Source organism: Eubalaena glacialis, chromosome 19 (genome assembly GCF_028564815.1).
Source record: "Eubalaena glacialis isolate mEubGla1 chromosome 19, mEubGla1.1.hap2.+ XY, whole genome shotgun sequence".
Lineage (NCBI taxonomy): Eukaryota > Metazoa > Chordata > Mammalia > Artiodactyla > Balaenidae > Eubalaena > Eubalaena glacialis.
In genome coordinates, this window is record NC_083734.1 from 15,014,746 (window position 1) to 15,036,393 (window position 21,648).

At 42.3% G+C, this 21,648-nt stretch overlaps 1 protein-coding gene across 1 annotated transcript in view; it reads right to left on the reverse strand.

Annotated features, from left to right (window-relative positions):
* Window positions 1–21,574, reverse strand: part of VPS53 (VPS53 subunit of GARP complex) — a 127,145-nt gene extending 105,571 nt beyond the window's left edge. Inside the window, exons 1-4 of the mRNA XM_061175126.1 lie at window positions 21,414–21,574; window positions 19,366–19,446; window positions 15,956–16,005; window positions 11,943–12,009 (exon numbers count right to left, since the gene is read on the reverse strand). Coding sequence (XP_061031109.1) covers window positions 11,943–12,009; window positions 15,956–16,005; window positions 19,366–19,446; window positions 21,414–21,500 — 285 coding nt within the window. The 5' untranslated portion in view covers window positions 21,501–21,574. The remainder of the gene's footprint in view (window positions 1–11,942; window positions 12,010–15,955; window positions 16,006–19,365; window positions 19,447–21,413) is intronic.
* Between the last annotated feature and the right edge of the window lie 74 nt (window positions 21,575–21,648).

Sequence of the window (21,648 nt, forward strand, 5' to 3'; positions counted from 1 at the left end):
GTATGACAAGAAGACAAGGGTGAGTAACTAGGTCGGAGATGGGGTAAAGACCCCTCAATTCACCTCTTCTGTTTTATAGAAGATGGTATTTGGACCATCAGATTTACCTATCAGTAAGTATATCTGTAGAAGAAACATCCCCCTTCTGGTTGGGGGCCATTATGAGAGTGACACTAATGTAGTTTGCCCAACATGCAAATTCTAGGTGTCACATACAATGCCTAGAGGTGAACATAGCATCTGCTCAGAGGGTCCACAATATACCATGGAAACAAAAATCAGAAATCCTGGCATGTGATCCAATTCTATATGAATGCCCATAAGTGTCTTGTATATTTTAGAGCTTTGATTTAGACAACTATAGAACACCAAACCAAAACAGACTAAAAAGGCATTATCTCTGGTTTGGCAAAACTAATCTCCTTCCAGATGAGACCTTAGAGTCCAAATTAGAGTGAAGGAAATTTTACAGCTATGTTACAGACTCCTGAAAATAGGGATTTATGAATGGAAATGTTGACAGAACCACCACAGAACTGAATTCATGCTGCTCTAATAAATTCTATATTTCCATGGATGAAAGAAGGGAGAGAAAAAAGGAGGTCAAGTTCTTACACGAAGTAACATAGTTTCAAATTCCCATCCACTGTTCAAACACACCTGGATGACTTTCCCCGTCAAGGATCTAAAACCCAGAAAGCTTCATCTTGTCAGCAGCAATACTGCAATTTTTCTCATGGGCAAACTCAAACTAAGGGTGGAATTTTCCTTCCATCACTAACAACCAGCAGTCAAAAGCAAGAGTAACCTGGGTAACAACCAGAGCAGCTACAGTCGTGATGAATGGCATTTTCCTCTTTAGATGTAGAGACTGTAGTTTAAACTTGTGACTGCCCTTAACATGGGAACAAGCAGATTGCAAAAGTTATGCTTGACCTTCTTTCCTGGCTCCTGTAGAGTGCCAATGTACATGGAGACGGCTCAGAAGAATAATAAACTTCAGTGTTCTTCCTTGGCAATACTATTTTCCTAAAACCATTTTCAATAATCATGTTGCACACAAGTGGGACTTGATGTGTTTCTAAGGTCAGGAAGGAAATAGTCCAAATGCTGGACATGCTAACTAAAAGAAATCATCATGGTATTTTCTTTTTCGGAGAAGGCAGCAGCATTATTATTAGGTACTGAACACAAAAACTTAAGCCTGTAACTAATCTGAAACACATCGTCTGTATGGATTAAATGAAGACAAAACAGGCTTGTCTAGAGGAAAAATATATTAAAGTTCAGAACAATATGGAAAAAAAGTCTCCATTTCCATTTAATGTGAAGGAGATTAAATATTGAAATGATTAAAAATTACCATATAATCCAGCCATTCCAAACCCTAGGTATATACAGAAAGGAACTGAAAGCAGGGACTCAGATATTTGTATGTCAGTGTTCATTATGGCATTGCTCACTTCCATGAACACATGAATGGATAAACAAAATGTGGTATACACATGCAATGGAGTATTACTCAGTTGTGAAAAAGGAATGAAGTTTTTGAACAGGAATGAAAATCCCAGATACACATACCAGAACAATACACTGTGACCCAGCAGGTATTTAAGGTGGGTTAAATATTAAAAACAAAACTAAGCTAATCATCAAATGGAAAAACCATATTTAGATTCCACATATAAGTGATAACACACAGTATTTGTATTTCTCTGACTTATTTCACTAAGTATAATATCTTCCAGGTCCATCTGTGTTGTTGCAAATGGCAACTTTTCATTCTTTTTTCAGGGCTGAGTAATATTCCATTCCATATATATATAATCACATCTTCTTTATCCATTCATCTGTCAATGGATACCTTATGTTGCTTCCATATCTTGGCTATTGTAAATAATGCAGCTATGAACATTGGAGTGCACATATCTTTTCGAATTAGTGTTTTCATTTTCTTTGGATATATACCCAGGAGTGCAATTGCTGGATCATATGATAGTTCTACTTTAAGTTTTTTGAGGAAGAGTGCTAGATTCTTAAAGATTGGTTGCAATGTGGAATCTGAAATCTTATTACTGAACTTCTGACACTATGCTACATGAAAATTCACTGGTCAGTTGTGCTTTTGCCCAAGATGCAGAAAGCTCGAGTGTTGCTCTAACATTAACAATGAGAAAAAAAATAAACAGCAAAATCACAACATTTCTTGAACCCATCAGAGAGGTGAAGGCAACCAGGTCTCCTGAAATCCAAGAGATGGGGACACCCAAGAACTGTTTCATATGTGGCAGAGCCTAAGAGGAAGATGCAGATGCTATCCCAGTGGACAGGAAGGAATCAACTATGGTTTTTAACAAATTGCTAAGGGCCAAGCGTGGGTCTAGTGCAACAGCGCGGAACCTCTGGGAACTGCATAGTCGGCAGTTTGCACCCCTCTCAGGCTCGTTTCCAAGACCTGCACCGGGTGCTCGTGAGAAAACCTGCAGGCAGAGGGGGAGACCAGAAGGAGCCTCCCTTTGGGGTGCAGATGTGCGGGAGATTAACGGGCACTGTAGGAAAGGCTGGAAGCCTTGATAACCTTCACCCTTGCCTGAACCCACCTCTCTAAAGCCTTAAACCTCTGAGTGAGGGGCAGCCTGGCAAATGTCCGAGGTAAGTCTTAAGGACAGAACAAGAGAACAGAGCCTTTCACTACCTCTGATGCAACAATTCTGGGCCTCGGGTAAGCTGTGCTGCGACTTCCATTCACAGAGAACAGCACACCGGGGGGCAGTAAGGAGGTTTTCAGAGCAAGGAAACCTACAGGTGCTTCAAAGCAGGGCGGTAGGGGTGGAAAGGAGTGGAGCTGATGGAAAAGCCACAGGAACTTGAGAAATGCCTGGATGCACAGAATTAGGAACATGGCTATTCCAATGGTTACCTCATAACCAGCAGCAGCAGTATTATGGCCATTTGCTAGACAGGACTGAGCCTGATGTTGTGCTTGGTGTTTTGAAATAGTTAACTCGAATCCCCACCGCCCTGAAGTAGGTATTATCATCTCCATGTCCCAGATGAAGAAACTGAGGTTCGGAGAAGTAATTCGTCCAAGGTCACACAGATAGAGAGAGTGGCAGGAGCCAAACTTTAAATCCAAGGCTCAGGGTTTTTCATTTGACCAGGCTGCCATCTAACGTCACATTAGGGACAGTGTCCAATTCCCCCAATCCTTCGAGAATCCAAATACAATGCTCAGTCCTGTACATAGAGGAGAGAGAAGATAGCTGTTTGGATTCCCTACAGATTGTCTAAAAATGAGAGACCTTAGAGGACAAGTGGCAGAAGGTTCTAATATGCAGCAGACACGTCCTCCTGCCTAAAAGCACTATACAGGCTCATGGGCGATGAAAAAGATGAAGTACAGTGACAAGACCGCACCTAGTCCCTGTAGCGCTCGATACTGGACATTCTATGAGTCCTTGCCTCAACGACGGCCAACAGTGCACTAGGAGCAGGGGAAACGGAACACTCACTTGGATGCAACTTATCAAATAAAAGCAAGCCAACCCTGACCTCTGCACCAGATAGAAGGAATCCTGGTTGGGGAATGGCGGAGAGTCCCAGTCAAAACCAGGGACACTGGCCCCTGCAAAAGACTCAGCTACACCCTGACTCCAGCACTGCCCCACTGAATCACGAGGCGTGCTGCACTCCCAGGCCATTCTCACACCTTAGCAATTGCTGAAGTTCATTCAGTGTTGTCTGCAGTCTGAAAAATATAATTCAAAAAAAAATCTAAAAGAAACCAAAAAACGCCTAACCATTCTCGGTCACAAATGGAAAAATTTGAGCCTACATTTTAAAAAGCTCACTTGCTTTAGATTTGGTATGTTTCAGTAGGAGGAAGCAAGTAACAGTTGCCTTTTTTTTTTCCTCCCCAAACTATTTATGGTCCCTCTACTACTTTAAAGTATTTTTTTAATTAAATTAAATTTATTTATTTAGTTGTGCCAGGTCTTAGTTGTGGCAGGCGGGCTCCTTAGTTGCAGCAGGTGGGCTCCATAGTTGCGGCTCGCCAGCTCCTTGGTTGTGGCATGCGAACTCTTAGTGGTGGCATGCACGTGGGATCTAGTTCCCTGACCAGGGATCGAACCCAGGCCCCCTGCACTGGGAGCGCAAGGTCTCTACCACTGCGCTACCAGGGAAGTCCTGGTCCCTTTACTATTAAGTGCCATTTATTTTCTTCCATTGATGGGCTTCATTTTCCTCCCAAAGAAAAGATGAGAGAAAGGATATATTTGAAATGATGGAGGGGAAGATTCAAGCCATCTTGCAAGAGAGCTGACAATTATAAAGTGATAATCCCACATGATGAAGATCGGTGCTATACTGCGAAGTCCGTCTACCTAGTTCAGGGTCTTGGAGAGCACAATTATTTTTGCTCTAAGGCCTGACTCAGACGATATACTAATTTTGAGGTTGAAAAGCAAAGAACACTTTCTCCTTGAAAGGCAACATGCTTTGCTGATTTAGTTAATAAATCTTTATGATATCTCTATGTAAAAGAGAAGAAGGCAAGTATGATTAGCCTCCTTTGCTGAGGAAAATGAAGAACATGGAAAAATTAAGAAACACAGCCTTGAACGGATACCGAAGACCGGAAAAACAATCCTTTGTCTCCTGGGCCTGGCACTTTGTACTAAAGTGAGGATAAGAAGAGAAAAATGAGAAGTCTCTAATAGCATGCCACATGACTCTGAACCCATCCTGGTCAACCTTTTCATATGCAACTTGAATGAAGACATAGAAGGCCCATCTGGCAAATCCGCTCATGATAAATGGGAAGGTCATCAAGATTCCAGAAGGTCTCAACAGGCTGGAACAATCAGGCAGAACTGGGAAGATGAAACCAAGAGTGAGACACATAAAGTCCAGCACTTAATTTCAAAGAATCCCTTAAACAAACAGAAGAGGGGAGAGTTTAAAAGCAGTTCGTATGAAAAAAATATTGCAGATATTGCAAACTGTTGGCCCACAGATGTGTTTTGTTTGGCCTTTGAAGTATTTGTGAAAAGCGCTAAACCAACATTTAAAAATTGGGGAGAGTCACGTAAAAATCCAAATTTCCGGCTTCTCTTGAAAAACTGATAGATCTGGCAAACTCCATGTCTGTGCTTAGACATGACAACAGTGGGTGAGGAATGAGCTGTGGCTCTCTCCTTTAGACAGGGCATCCACTCCCCCAATGGATGCCCGCAGTTGCGTCCTGGCCTGCCGGAGCCATTTAGGTAACTTTCTTAGCTCTGTGGGCACCTCTTTGCAACTCTTGACCTGGAAGTTTCAGATACCTGACAGCTCAGTAGAGGCCCACCGTGTGATACACCTGCCAAAAATTTCACCCAATCCATGGTAATGGAAGAACTGTGTCACAGACTCCTTAGAAAATCTAGAAAAATCAATGAGTCTTCTCTCCAGACATATGTCTATTCATATAAAAATTTACAATTAACTTGTGGGAGTTGAAAGAACCCCCTGAACTCCCAGTTCCCAAGTTAACAAGCCCACTCTAGAACAAGGAGGTAAACTGTCCCACTGTATGTTCACACAGTATGTCTACCCATGGCCAGGAGGGATGCTGACAAACTTCAAGGCAACCAGGAAGATAAAGGGTCTGAAATCATATCGTAAAGCTGAAGAAACTAAGAGTGGTTAGCCTAGGAAAAGGAATGCTCGGAAAGGAACATAATATCCATTTTTAATTTTAGAAGCTATAATAAGGGACAGGGATTAGGTCTATACCTGTCCAGCTGGCAGAACTAAGATCAATGAGAAGTTACAGTGAGGTCTATTTTACTATTTCAATTCGGTGTAAGAAAAAGAACTTTCTTACAATTAAAGCTGTACAGGGGACTTCCCTGGTGGCGCAGTGGTTAAGAATCTGCCTGCCAATGCAGGGGACACGGCTTCGAGCCCTGGTCTGGGAAGATCCCACATGCTGTGGAGCAACTAAGCCCATGCGCCACAACTACTGAGCACTTGTGCCACAACTACTGAAGCCTGCGTGCCTAGAGCCCATGCTCTGCAACAAGAGAAGCCACCGCAATGAGAAGCACACGCACTGCAACGAAGAGTAGCCCCCGCTCGCTGCAACTAGAGAAAGCCCGTGCACAGCAACAAAGACCCAATCAGCCAAAAAAATAAATTAATTAAATAAATATTTATTAAAAAAATAAAAATAAAAAATAAAGCTGTACAAAACTGGAACAAACAGTCCTGTGGAACAACAGAGTAGTGAGTTCCCCATCGCTGCAGGAATCCAAGCAGAAACAGAATAATGAAACGTCAGAGATGTGATAGAAAGGATTCCTAAACCGGGTGGGAGGTGGTTCTACAATTACCTAATGCTTCTTCCAAATCAAAGTTTTAGTGAGCAGAGCTGAAGATGGCAATAATAATTTTCTTCCTCTCCCAAACCTTAGTCTTGCTGTGATGCAATAGTTAACATTATAGCCAATCTCCACACAAGACACTGAAGGAAACCCAGGAAGGAAGCCCCATGACTGATCCTCTCTTGGCGATTCTCAGTGAGCTGACTAGGAATTGATAAAGGTATGGCCACTCTTGAAATTTCACATGCTAACTTTTTCTTCTTCTAACTCACTCCTCTATTTGCCTCTCTTTCTACCTCTGTTCAAGCTGTCCATTTTAATTCTTGGGAAGCTGTGTAAGTTTCAAAGCGTTATCAGCTCATGTACTTACTGAATTGACTCATCCACAAAGTTTCAAACATGTGGGCATTTAATTAAAGCTTTTGCCTGATGATTTCAACAGATAAAAATGGGGAGAATTCTGTGCTGGATTAATTTTGTACAAGCACCACATTCTGGTTAGAAAAGGTCACGGACTAGACCACTTCAAGTCCGCCCCCATAGGAGGTGGTCGACATCGAAGGCTCTCCAAAACGTGCAGCAGAGTGCTAACCAGGCGGCGGGTGTTTCAGAAATTTCGAGAAACTAAAGAAACTGACTCACTGTGTCTTCAATTTCTAAATCACTCCCTCTCCACAAATAATTTTTGAGTCAGAAACACTGCTTTCCAAAAAGAACTTTTCTGCTAAAGACGTCTTTTAAGACACCACAAATGTGAAGTCAACACTTTCCCCTATTTACATGGATTACAAAGCATATCTGTTTAAGATGCACACAATCAAGATGAAATGTATAAAAGGAATACTTCCTTTTGTCCATATTACTGCTCTCCCCTTCTGAGTTGTTCCCCAGAAGCTTCGGAAACAAGTTCTGAAAGCGAACCTTTCCTCCGTTCCAGGGAAGAGGGGAAACTGGGGCCTCTTGACCTATAAAACTCAGTATTTTGGAACATCCATAATTCTCCCGAGTCCATGCCAGTCAAATGGAGTCTCTCTTTAGCAAACCACTGGCCAGCTGCGGCTGGACAGCAAGGCTCTCACCCCTAGGAGTTGACAAGGATGGGACTCAAAAGCTCCCTGGAAAAAAAAAAGTCTCTCCTTCAGCTTGCATTACAAGCTGTTGGAAAACACAGATGGAGGAGATGACAGGAAAAGCAATTACTTCTTCTGGGCTTCCTTTCTGTCTGGATGCTAAGGAGACGGATACCAAATTCCATCACAGATTGAAATGCTATCTAAACATTCTTGAAAATGTGGTCTTGCTCTCTGAAATATGGCCTGCCTTTGCTGCAGCAACCTGTAACCTATTAACATGTGAAGGTAGAGAGGGCCGACTTTCCTCCAGGCTGCCTAATTCTGGGCCTGCCTCTCCAATAACGCTCGTTTGTGACCACAGGTTAAAACATAAATAACTAAAAGATATATATATCTACACAGCATGACCCAACAGAAAGTCCTGATGAATCATTCACTTTATTTTCACATTCTTGGAATTGTAAATACCTGAGACTCTCTGAAGTATTTCAAGGTTTCTAGTGAGCCTTTCTAAATATAGGTGGAAACACACTAAACAGTAGTGTTATTATTTCAAATATTACTAAGCTGGAACTAGTCATAAACAAATCAAGCTTTAAACGTCTTTAAAGGAACACACACACTGGTCAAAATGATGTTTTATGGGAGAGGGCTTTTGTTTATTTACAAATAATAAATACTCTCCCACAGACCTAATATTCAATACAGTTGAATAAAATGTTATTGCAGGTGGCCTATGTGTTCTGAGAAATGCCAAGATAAGGAAGATACAGCTTTTGCCTCAAGGACCTTATACACGAGCCAAAGGGACAAGATGTATTCACTGATAAGTCAAAGCAGATCATGAAAGCCAAATCAAAAGCACGGGCGCAGGACTGTGGGGGTTCATGGACAGAGAGACTGTACATCTAACTGATGGATACTGGGATCGATTTTCTCATCTGTGAAATGAGAGGAGTGGACCAGATGAGTTCCAAGTCCCTTCGGGTTCTAAAATTCTGATTCCTTTGGTATATACCGTTGAGCCAAACAGAAAATTTCATAAAGGAAGTAGTATTTGAACTGGGTATGATCTTGAAATGAAGCTACTGGAAGAAAAAGAGGAGAGAGAGCATTTTAGGCAAAAAGAAGAACATAAGCATAGGTCCAGAAAGCAAAGGGCATGCTTGGGAGAGCACTAGGCTTCCAGTGTGGATGGGTCACAGCAGGAGACAAAACTGGAAAGATAGATTGAGGCCTTCAATGCCATGCAAAGAACTTGGATTTAAGTTGGTAGAGAGCCCACGGGGGTTTCTGAAGAGGTAGATGACATGACCAGACATATATTGGAAAGTGAAAGAGCAGAATGGGGCTGGAGTGTTGGCCGGCTACCCTGTTACTCTTTGTTACGTCTAAGGGCCCTATTTACACAAGCCTCACCTGCCAGAGTGGTGACGCTTCACGGGAGAGACCTAGATAAACAAAAACCAAAGCAATAAGGACTAAGAACCAAGCAAGGCCAGGAAATAGGATCAGTTGCAGGAAACTAAGATATCTACACACAAATATTGATGATGACTACAAGGAAGATGGTAGACTACTTACAAACAGGCCAACGGAAGATGACGAGTAAGAGGAAAAAGAAAGTCATAAAATGTAGGAAAAATAGAGAAGCGGATAAAACTAAACATATAAGAGAAAAAGAAAAAGACATATATAACACCTGTGAGCTACTAGAGGAAACCAGAATATGAGAGATCATAGGACTACACACTACCCCCATAAAATCTGGGCAGCATAATGAACTTAAAAAAATTGGCTATACACTAAATAATGTCAAAACAGGACAAACAACAGAATTGAGAGGTGCACACAGCCGACCTAACTGAATGACTGTTGAAGAGGGCAGGCCGGACACTGTAAGAGAAGACTAGACGGCACGATCAGCACTTCTGTTACGAAAGCAATTCCGAAATAGGACGTCTAAGCAGAAGAATAGAATCCAGATGAAAAGGAAAAATGGTTAACAGATAACATCTGGCCCCCCAGTCACTGAAGAACACCTCTTCCCCATACACTGCTTCTCCCCTTCATCCCCTTCCAACAGCCCTCCTTAGCTAGATCCAAAAAGAACTATAAAACTTTGAAATGAATCGACAGTTACCTGCTAGGCAACAAAACTAGGTATGAGGAATTATAGCTGTGTCAGGTTACTACTATCTCTCTCTCTCTCTCTTTTTTTTTTTTTTTTGCAATATATCAACTTTATTTCCATCTTGATTTCAAAAAAAATTTTATTGAGGTAAAATACACATAACATAAAATTTACCATCTTAACCATTTTTTATTGTACAGTTTCACTGACCTGTTGTGCAACCATCACCACCATCTATCCCCATAATTCATCCTGTAAAACTGAAACTCTACATGTATTAAACATTAACTCCCCGTTCTCCCCCAGCCCCTGGCAACTACCATTATACATTCTGTCTTTATGATTTCCACTACTCTTAAGTACCTCATATAAGTAGAATCATCCGATATTTGTCTTTTTGTGACTGGCTTATTTCATTTAGCATAATGTCCTCAAGGTTCATCCATGCTGTAGCAGATGTCAGAATTTCTTTCCTTTTTTTTTTTTTTTAATATTTATTTATTTATTTATTTGGCTGTGTCGGGTCTTAGTTGCAGCACATGGGATCTTCATTGCTGCATGCGGGATCCTTAGTTGCGGCATGCAGGATCTTTAGTTGCGGCATGTGGGCTCTTAGTTGCAGCATGTGGGATCTAGTTCCTTGACCAGGGATCAAACCTGGGCCCCCTGGATTGGGAGCGCAGAGTCTCAACCACTGGACCACCAGGGAAGTCCCCCCCCTTTTTTTTTTTTAGAATTTCTTTCCTTTTTAAGGCTGAATAATATTCCAGTTACGTACCGACCATATTTTGCTTTTCCATTCATCTGCCAATGGACACCTGGGTCACTTCCATGTTTTAGCTATTGTGAATAATGCTGCTATGAACATGGGGGTAACAGGTATCTCTCCAGGACCCTGCTTCCAATTCTCTTGGGTATATACCCAGAAGCAGAATTGCTGCATCATATGATAATTCTTTTTACTTTTTGAGGAAGCACTGTATTGTTTTACACAGCAACTGTACCATTTTACATTCCCACCAGCAGTGCACAAGCATTTCAATTTCTTCACATCTTTGCCAACACTTGTTGTTTTCTGGTTTTTTGATATTAGTCATCCTAATGGGTGTGAGGTGGTATCTCATTGTACTTTTTTTTTGTTAATAAATGGTGTTGTTTTTTTCAAGAGAAATTATTTATTTATTAATTTTTGGCTGCGTTGGATCTTCATTGCTGCGTGCAGGCTTCCTCTAGTTGCGGCGAGCGGGGGCTGCTCTTCGTTGCGGTGCGTGGGCTTCTCCTTGCAGTGGCTTCTCTTGTTGCGGAGCACAGGCTCTAGGCACATGGGCTTCAGCAGTTGTGGCTCGCGGGCTCTAGAGCACAGGCTCAGTAGTTGTGGCACATGGGCTTAGTTGCTCCGTGGCATGTGGGATCTTCCCAGACCAGGGCTTGAACCTGTATCCCCTGTATTGGCAGGCGGATTCTTAACCACTGCACCACCAGAGAAGTCCCACTCTCACTGTACTTTTGATTTGCATTTTCCTAATGATTAGTGATACTGAGCATCTTTTCGTGGGCTCATTGGCCATTCACATTATCTTCTTTGGAGAAATGTCTATTCAAGTCCTTTGCCCAGTTTTTAACCAGGTTGTTTGCTTTTTTTTTGTTGAATTTTAGGAGTTCTCTATATATTCTGGATATTAATCCCTCATCAGATATATGATTGGCAAATATTCTCTCCCATTCTATAGGTTGACTTTTTACTCTGTTGATAATGTCTTTTGACACACAGGTTACTGCTATCTTTTGCAGCAACAAAAGTAATATGAGGGACTTCCCTGGTGGTCCAGTGGGTAAGACTCCGTGCTCCCAATGCAGGCGGCCCGGGTTCAATCCCTGGTCAGGGAATTAGATCCCGCATGCGTGCCACAACTGAGTTTGCATGCCGCAACTAAGACCCAGAGCAGCCTAAATAAATATTTTTTAAAAAAACGAATATCAAAATCCCAACAACTTAGCAGATAGATAAAATCAGCAACCTTGTTGGGTCACAGTACACAAAATAAAGGAGGGCTCAGAGACGTCCGACATTAAGGAGAAAGACAAGGAAACTTTGGTTTTCTCATTTCAGCGTGCATTTCACCCTGGACCTGGGTGAGCTGTGCTACAATATATGCTTCTGGTCCAAGGGACGCTGAGTCCCTTGGCTGGTCTGGGCAGCCTCCCCCTGCTACTACTGGGACAAGTCATGCAAGTTTCCTGCTGTGTATGAGACAGATCAGTTAAGGAAGTACTCTGTAAGCAGGCAGATCAATATTTTGGTCACTTGGTTGTGGGGTCTTGAAGAAATCAGGGGATATATTTAATACAAAGGAAAAAGTTACTTACTTGCCGGCCATCCTGCCCCACATTTGTTTGACCTCTTACGACAGTTCGAATGTTGTCATCCAGTCTCCTAGCAAAAAAAGTTAAAGGATACAAATCATTAAAATATCTCGATTCCTTCAAGACGAAAAGACAACCCTCAAAACGGGAGAAAATATTTGCAAACGAATCAACGGACAAAGGATTAATCTCCAAAATATATAAACAGCTCATGCAGCTCAATATTAAAAAAACAAACAACCCAATCCAAAAATGGGCAGAAGACCTAAATAGACATTTCTCCAAAGAAGACATACAGATGGCCAAGAAGCACATGAAAAGCTGCTCAACATCACTATTAGAGAAATGCAAATCAAAACTACAGTGATGTATCACCTCACACCAGTTAGAATGGGCATCATCAGAAAATCTACAAACAAATGCTGGAGAGGGCGTGGAGAAAAGGGAACCCTCTTGCACTGTTGGTGGGAATGTAAATTGATACAGCCACTATGGAGAACAGTACGGAGGTTCCTTAAAAAACTAAAAATAGAACTACCATATGACCCAGCAATCCCACTACTGGGCATATACCCAGAGAAAACCATAATTCAAAAAGACACATGCACCCCAATGTTCATTGCAGCACTATTTACAATAGCCAGGTCATGGAAGCAACCTAAATGCCCATCGACAGACGAATGGATAAAGAAGATGTGGTACATATATACAATGGAATATTACTCAGCCATAAAGAGGAACGAAATTGGGTCATTTGTAGAGACGTGGATGGATCTAGAGACTGTCATACAGAGTGAAGTAAGTCAGAAAGAGAAAAACAAATATCGTATATTAACGCATATATGTGGAACCTAGAAAAATGGTACAGATGAACGGGTTTGCAGGGCAGAAACTGAGACACAGATGTAGAGAACAAACGTATGGACACCAAGTGGGGAAAGCGGCGGGGGGGTGGGGTGGGGGTGGGGGTGGTGGTGTGATGAATTGGGAGATTGGGATTGACATGTATACACTGATGTGTATAAAATGGATGACTAATAAGAACCTGCTGTATAAAAAAATAAATAAAATTCAAAAATTCCAAAAAAAAAAAAAATCTCGATTCCAGGTTGACCAAAAGAAAAAAAGCTGGGATTCCCTGGCACAGTGGTTAAGAATCTGCCTGTCAATGCAGGGGACATGGGTTTGATCCCTGGTCCGGGAAGATCCCACATGCCGCGGAGCAACTAAGCCCGTGTGCCACAACTACTGAGCCTGTGCTCTAGAACCCACAAGCCACAACTACTGAGCCTGCGCACCACAACTACTGAAGCCTGTGTGCCTAGAGCCCGTGCTCCGCAACAAGAGAAGCCACAGCAATGAGAAGCCCGCGCACCGCAACGAAGAGTAGCCCCCGCTCGCCGCAACTAGAGAAAGCCCGTGCGCAGCAACGAAGACCCAACTCAGCCAAAACTAAATTAATTAATTAATTATACTAAAAAAGTTAGTAACATATCCATCAATATTTGCAGATTGCAGCTACTTATTCAGAAGAAAAAACAAAGATGTTTGGATGATAGGAGGAAGAGTGAGGCCTTGGACCTCAGTGAGGGGGCAGCAACTAGTGTAGAAGCCAAGCCCAGCACAGACTGATGAGTCACCTTTGTTATTTTTTAAAAGGCTGTTTTCACTTAATGTTCAGAGCCATTCAAAAGGACCAATGTAACTTTTAGTATTTGTCATGGAGTAAACCAGAAGTGACAAAGTTGCTGAAACTTTATGGGAACAAGCCAGAGAATTCAAAGTATCCCACACAAAATCCTTCCTCAGTAACAACCTAGGAAGCTTAAAAGGGATGAGGAGCCAGGTGATATGTGAAATCCATGCCTCGCCACCTGGGCCCTGATCTGCAGGAGGCGGATCTGTGGCCCCCACTTCCTCTTTCTCCTGCAGCTTAACAGGGGCCATTTAATGGCACCTCAACCGGAGAAATTTATGTCAGTTTATGTCATTTATGTCATTTTTCATTTGAAGAACCGTTAAAGGTATGGTGGGAGAAAGCTGAAAATAACTGGCTTGCAAGTGATTTTTGTTTCTGTTGTTGTTTTGGGATTTTTTTGGCCGCGCCGCGCAGCACGTGGAATCTTAGTTCCCCGACCAAGGATCGAACCTGCACCCCCTGCATTGGAAGCATGGAGTCTTTTTTTTTTTTTAACATCTTTATTGGAGTATAATTGCTTTACAATGGTGTGTTAGTTTCTGCTGTATAACAAAGTGAATCAGCTATACATATACATATATCCCCATATCTCTTCCCTCTTGCATCTCCCTCCCACGCTCCCTATCCCAACCCTCTAGGTGGTCACAAAGCACCGAGCTGATCTCCCTGTGCTATGCGGCTGCTTCCCACTAGCTATCTGTTTTACATTTGGTGGTATATATAAGTCCATGCCACTCTCTCACTTTGTCCCAGCTTATCCTTCCCCGTCCCCATGTCCTCAAGTCCATTCTCTACGTCTGTGTCTTTATTCCTGTCCTGCCCCTAGGTTCTTCAGAACCATTTTTTTTTTTTTAGATTCCATATATATGTGTTAGCATACGGTATTTGTTTTTCTCTTTCTGACTTACTTCACTCTGTATGACAGACCCTAGGTCCATCCACCTCACTACAAATAACTCAATTTCGTTTCTTTTTATGGCTGAGTAATATTCCATTGTATATATGTGCCACACCTTCTTTATCCATTCATCTGTCGATGGACACTTAGGTTGGGAAGCATGGAGTCTTAACCACTGGACAGCGAGGGAAGCCCCTCGCAAGTGATTTTTGGATCATGGGGGAATTTTCATTTTCTGTGCAAACCCTGTAAAACTTAGCGGTCTCTACTAGAATTGTTACAGCTAAAGTCCACCAAAACAATCAACAGGCTTCTTTGTATTTATTTTTGGCTGCACTGGGTCTTCATTGCTGTGCGCAGGCTTTCTCTAGTTGCGGCGAGCAGGGGCTACTCTTCGTTGCGGTGCGTGGGCTTCTCATTGTGGTGGCTTCTCTCATTGCGGAGCACAGGCTCTAGGCATGCAGGCTTCAGTAGTTGTGGTGCACGGGCTTCAGTAGTTGTGGCGCACGGGCTCAGCAGTTGTGGCACACGGACTTAATTGCTCTGCAGCATGTGGGATCTTCCCGGACCAGGGCTTGAACCCGTGTCCCCTGCATTGGCAGGCAGATTCTTAACCACTGCGCCAACAGGGAAGTCCCTTCTTTGTACTTTTTAAGGCACCCAACTGAACAAAACATTAATGGCAGAGGTCTTCACCTAAAAACCCAAAGGTGGTCAGGGGAAAAAAAAATCATCTCCTGGATTCAAAATGAAGGCTTCTCCTCATCACAAGTTAAAAAACAACAACAACAACAAAAACTATATTTAAAGTAATAATATCAACCATTACAATAATAATTACAACAAACAAACTTTGAGTATCTACCATGTGTCAAAACTGGAAATTCAGACATGGATAAACCAGAATAAGGCTATTTGGCAGAAAGGACATCTGATGACCACCCTAGACATCCTAGATTAATCACAATGTTTAGTCCTGGGACACCACCCGCGCCAACCAGCAGATCTGACCATATTGTTAGCTGATACATGGCCAAGGGATACATATATAAGCCCAGCTTCATATCTAAGCCTTGGGAATACAAAAAAAAAAAAAAGGGTAAATCTGCTAGGAAAATAAAGCCACTAAAAATATAGCAGAAATGCTTTTGTCTCCTTTTATAATCAACTGTTTTGAATAGCCTGTTACAGATTCCTTCCTTTTTTTAAAATAAATAATTGAAGACTGATCAAAGAATCGAGTTCTTTGCCACAAGGCTCATATGGAAACCCAGCAAAAAGAACAATTTTTAAAAAGATTACCATCTACAGCAAACTTGAGATTTTAGTGTTCTTACAGATAAGTGTGATCCAGAATGTGATTAACTAAATGAACAGCATACTTTCATTAATTATTAATAATCACACGGTGTTACTTACCTTATTTTCAGTCTAATTTTGTTCACGACTTCGTCGATGTTTGCCAGAGACTACAATAAAGAAGGAAAAGTGCCGGCTATTATTTCACTTCCTGGACTTCCTCTTTCACAGAGAAATGATGAACTATAATGGCTATTTATGACATCTCCAAGAAACTAATCATATGGTATGATACAATTTTTACTTAAAAAAAAAAAGTATAGGGAATTCCCTGGCGGTCCAATGGTTAGGACTCCACGCTTCCACAGCAGGGGCATGGGTTCAATCCCTGGTCGGGGAACTAAGATCCCGCAAGCCTTGCAGTGCAGCTGGGGTGGGAGGGCGGGGGAAGTATAGCAGTAGTTGGCAACAACTGCAAAATCCAGCCTGGAATCTATTTTTCATAAATAGTTTATTGGAAAACAGCCATGTCCATTCGTTTACATATTATCGACAGCTGCCTTTGAGCTACAAAGACAGAGTTGAGTAGCTGCAACAGAGACTGAATAATCCATAAAGCCTAAAATTACTATCTAGACCTTTACAGGAAATTTCCTGACCCCTGGTATATAGGATCGTGACAAACTCGTACAACAAAATCCTCACAGCAACAAAAATGAATGAATGGGGCTTCCCTGGTGGCGCAGTGGTTGAGAATCTGCCTGCTAATGCAGGGGACAAGGGTTCGAGCCCTGGTCTGGGAAGATCCCACATGCCGCGGAGCAACTAGGCCCGTGAGCCACAACTACTGAGCCTGCGCGTCTGGAGCCTGTGCTCCGCAACGAGAGGCCGCGATAGTGAGAGGCCCGCGCACCGCGATGAAGAGCGGCCCCCGCTCGCCGCAACTAGAGAAAGCCCTCACACAGAAACGAAGACCCAACACAGCCAAAAATAAATAAATAAATTTAAAAAAAAAAATGAATGAATGATGACAACAGACAACATGGATGAATCTTACTAACATGACGTTGCGTGCGCACACACACACATATACACAAACCAGACACAAGAGCATATACTGTATGATTCCATTTATAGTATTTCAAAAGTGAGTGAAACTATTCTCCTGCATTAGAAGCCAGGATAGTGGTTAACTCTGGCGGAGGTAGTGACTGGGAGGGGCAAGAAGGGGCTATTTTATAAATGTTTTATTTCTTGGTCTGGGTGGTGGTTACCTGGCTTTACTCATTTGGTGAAAATTCATCAAGTTGTACATTTAGGATCTGTATACTCCTCCACATCATGTTAAACGTCAATAAATAAATACCTCTATTTTTTTCTAAGTGTCTAGGCCCATTAGAAAAAAGCCTGGAAGGATAAACACTAGTACTTAGAGTCTATATTAGTAGCTGTAACCTATGAAATCAGTAGCAGTAGTTGTAATCTATGAAGAAGAGGGATTTTAAGTTTTTCTTCTTTTTGCCTATGAGTATTTTCTAATTGCTCTATATTGACAATGCACTGCAATTGCAATTATAATGAAGTTATTTCTATTTTTAAGACAATGACAGTAAAAACAATGGACTAGTACCAATTTAGTGAGCTGAAAACATGAGGAAAGGGTGCCCCCTAATGGAATAGAGATGGTACAATTTTATAGCACCATTTTAACTGAAGTTTTCAAAATATAATTTTGTAAGTCCTCTTTCCCTCTCTCCCGATAGATATTTTACCTCAGAAGGAATTGGGGGTGATGCAGGAATTGTGCTTATAAATTGCTACCGGCAACCTGTGCTAGCAGGAAGAGGCAGGAGCCTGCCAGGCACAGGTCTGATAAGAGAACCAGGTCACACATAGAACAGGATGAAATCTTGCCATTTACGACAAGATGGATGGACCTTGAGGGTATCAAGTGAAATAAATCAGACGGAGAAGCACAAGTACTGTATGATTTCACTCATATGTGAAATATAAAAAATAAACAAACAAAAAAACAAAATAAATGAACAAGGGCTTCCCTGGTGGTGCAGTGGTTAAGAATCCACCTGCCAATGCAGGGGACACGGGTTCGAGCCCTGGTCCGGGAAGATCCCACATGCCACGGAGCAACTAAGCCCCTGCGCCACAACTACAATGCAACTACTGCAATGTCCATGAGGTATATAGATGGATTTTGCCCAAGATTTAGCAATAGCTGACAGAAATTATAAATCATGCCCCTACTTTCTACTACCTTTTACTTTCTATTACCTTTTAATTCCCCTTTGGGGAAATAAAGGTACCCCTGTGTCATAAATTTCCTGAATTACCTAAGAAACTTCACTATACATCACCATGGATGTGGGGACATAATTAGACAAGACATATAACTGAATCTGTGGAACAACAAATGTCTTATGCTACCTTCAGTAGTTTAAAAACAAAAACCCACAAAAACTTATCAGGAAGAAGGGAGAACCTGGTGGTTCCCTATATACATAATTTTCAAATCTAACAATTTGTTGTCGTGAGTTAGCTGTCTTGATAGGCTGGGGTAAATTAAATCTTTTCGTGGCTAAAACTGCTCTCTTTATACCACTGTTTCCAAATTTCTATCTCCAGCTAATTCCTAGAATTCGTCTTTCATAGAAAATGATGAGCTCTTAGGAATTCCCTGGAGGTCCAGTGGTTAGGACTTGGCGCTTTCACTGCCAAGGGCCCCGGTTCAATCCCTGGTCGGGGACTAAGATCCTGCAAGCTGTACATGGTGCAGCCAAAAAAGAAAAAGATGAGTTCTAAAGGCTATCTGTGAAATCTCAGAAAAGACAATCACACAGTATGATACCATTTTTTCCAAATTTATTTTAAAAATCAGCATGTCCATCAGAAAAAGTTTGGAAGGCTATATGCCAAAATATTAACAGTTATGGCAATGATGGGCTCCAGACTCAAATATCCAACTATGTATTTCTGCCTGGATGGCCCAAATATGTTCAAAACTGAGCTCACCTTTACACCCTACTTCTACCCTACTTACCACTAAAACTGGCTCTTCCTCCTTACTCCCAGTACAGGATAAAGGGGCCAACACCCACCCACAGTCTGCTGGGCTAGAAATCAAAGTTCTGAAATTTACAGAGTAGCTTTCTAACTCCAGGCTTATCCTGCCTACCTCATTCCCATTTTTCCCCTATTACATTCGAAAAATCCTTTCCACTTCCCAATTTACTACAGAAAATTGGGGGGGGGGGCAACAGGACAGACGCTTTCAACCTAAGGGTACGATTTCTAATAATATGCTCACTATACAGAGAATTCCACACTAACACAACAGTATTTGGTATTAGCTGACCCTCCCCCTCCCAAAAAAAGCTGGTTACAATGGAGTCTAACTTGAATTTAACTCTCACTTGCTTATCAAGGTCCCTTAGATTATGTAGTATAACACATAATACATCATTAATATTCAGGATGAGCCAGAAGCCACTGCAAGAAGGAAACTCTATACTTACTTGCTCTGTTGGGAACAGGGTGTTGATATACTCCACAGCATTGAAATCTGCTCGATCTAGAGGATCCTGGCTTGGAAATACCTACATAAAGATAGAGAATTAAAAATCACGTATCTTTCTGCCTTGCTTTATGTATTATTTCTTTCCTCCCTATTGGTTGGTAAGTTTTTTGAAAGCAAAGACCATAGCTTTTTTTCATTTTACGAGGCTTAACAACAACAGACGCACAATAAAATATCTGGTAAAGTAAATCTGTAATTTTCAACAACATCTGTAATTTTAACATCTTGGTAAAACTAAAAGAATGTGCAACAGTTAAAAGTTCCAGATATCCACGAAATCCCAAGGACAAGGTAAAATAAGTGGGCCTTGTACACTATCAGATTAAGCCAGTGGATGACATGGTTGTATTAAGGGAATCTTGATAACAGACTTATTATATACCATGTCTCAGTGATGTCTCAGCAGTAGAATTCACTATGCATCAAAGCGATTATTATGCTCAGACAGCATCAGGAAGTGGAGAGCTGGCATTTAGAAACTGTCCCTCTCTTTTACAGAAGAAAGCAAGTTGCCTTCTGAGAAATATAGCTAACTCCCTTCAAATGTTGCAATTTGAAGAACATGTAATAAGGTGGGTTATAAAAGCAGTTAAGTGATCCCCTGGGTACTAGATTTCACCAGCTCAAGGCAGTTATTCTGGGAAGCAAATTCTTTTTTGAGGTCTGCTTATTGGAGAAACCTATGCTAGAATTCAACCTTACTAAAAAATAGGAAAAACTGTGCTCTTCTAAAACCCTTGTCAAACAATAACTGACTGCATTATTTGTTTCTTCCATTGGAGCCCACTAGGTCCAAAGGGAATGAAACGTATGTCTCTGGGAATTCCCTGGCAGTCCAGTGGTTAGGACTCGTGCTCTCACTGCGGGCGGCCCAGGTTCAATCCCTGGTAGGGGAACTAAGATCCCACAAGCCCTGAGGCAAGGCCAAACAAACAAACAAAAACAAACAAAAAAAGAAACGTATGTCTCTTTCTGGCAGATGGAGGTGGGTGGGAAGCAGTGTGACTTGAACACCAAAACCTTTGCCCAATGGCCTGGCATCCTCAGGATCTGCCAAATGTGCTGTGAATGAGTAATCCAACCACTCCAAGGAAAACACATCTAAAAATCTATAAATGGGACAATACAAACAAATAACTTAGTACACTGGCAGACCCATAGTAAGTATTAATGGTCAATAAATATTAACTATCAGTAATAGAAGTAGTAATGTTTTACTTCACAAAACTTCCCAGTGGTCATTAAGTATGGCACACCCCTCCTTTTCCTAAATCCCCTACACCAACTTCTTTAAGGGAGATTTTTCTCCCTTTATCAGGAGCGTTACCCTGTACAAGGGTCTAAATTGCTAGTTCTAACATCATCACTCTTAAAAACTCCATACACTTGAAAAGAGAATTTAGTCAACTAAAGAGTCCCTGCAGGGAATAGAAGCCACCTGGGAATATTCTTCAACCTAACCCAAACTAATCAACAGCAGGAATTCTCAACTAAGTATGGTAAAGGGTTTTTTGGGTTTTTTTTTTAACCTTTGCCCCTCTGCTTTGCGATATGCTTCAAAAATAGAGGTTACCTCTTCCCCTCAATTCCGAGTCACTCACAAGGGGCTAGATGGAGAATCCGGAACACTGCGACACCAGCCCGATAAATGAATGAACAGCCCCGCAACCCCCAAAACCTGAGGTTGCTACCCATGAGGTCCCTTCTTCTAGGTGCATCCTTTCAGGAGACACAGCTCCTTTGCCCAAACCCACCAGGATGCCCCACCCTCCAAAGACAATCAAGGCCTAGAAAAGATTCTCTCCCTCCTCTAGATTCAGAAACCCCTTCCCACCACCACTTCCCACCAAAACCTTTCCTTGCCCTTCTGCGCCTAGTTCCCACGTCTCCCACGAAGACCGCTTCCTCGGCGTCCCACCCCAGGTTCCACCCCCAGAGCTGCCCCAGCCTCCGCAGTCTCCTCCCGTCGAGGGGCGGAACGCTCACCTGCTCGATGGCGAGCTGCACGTCGGGCGTGAGCTGGAGCACGGCTTCCAGCTCCTCCACGAACTCCAGTTCCTCCTCCTCCATCATCCTGCCGCCCAGCTCCCTCCCGGCGCCCACCCCGACCCCGAGCCGCACGTCCTGCAGCCACCCACGCCCCAGAACAGCAACCCTCCTGCGGCAGCGCTCCAGCGAGCCTGGGCTCTGTCAGCCAGTAGGGCACTTCCGGGAAGCCAGG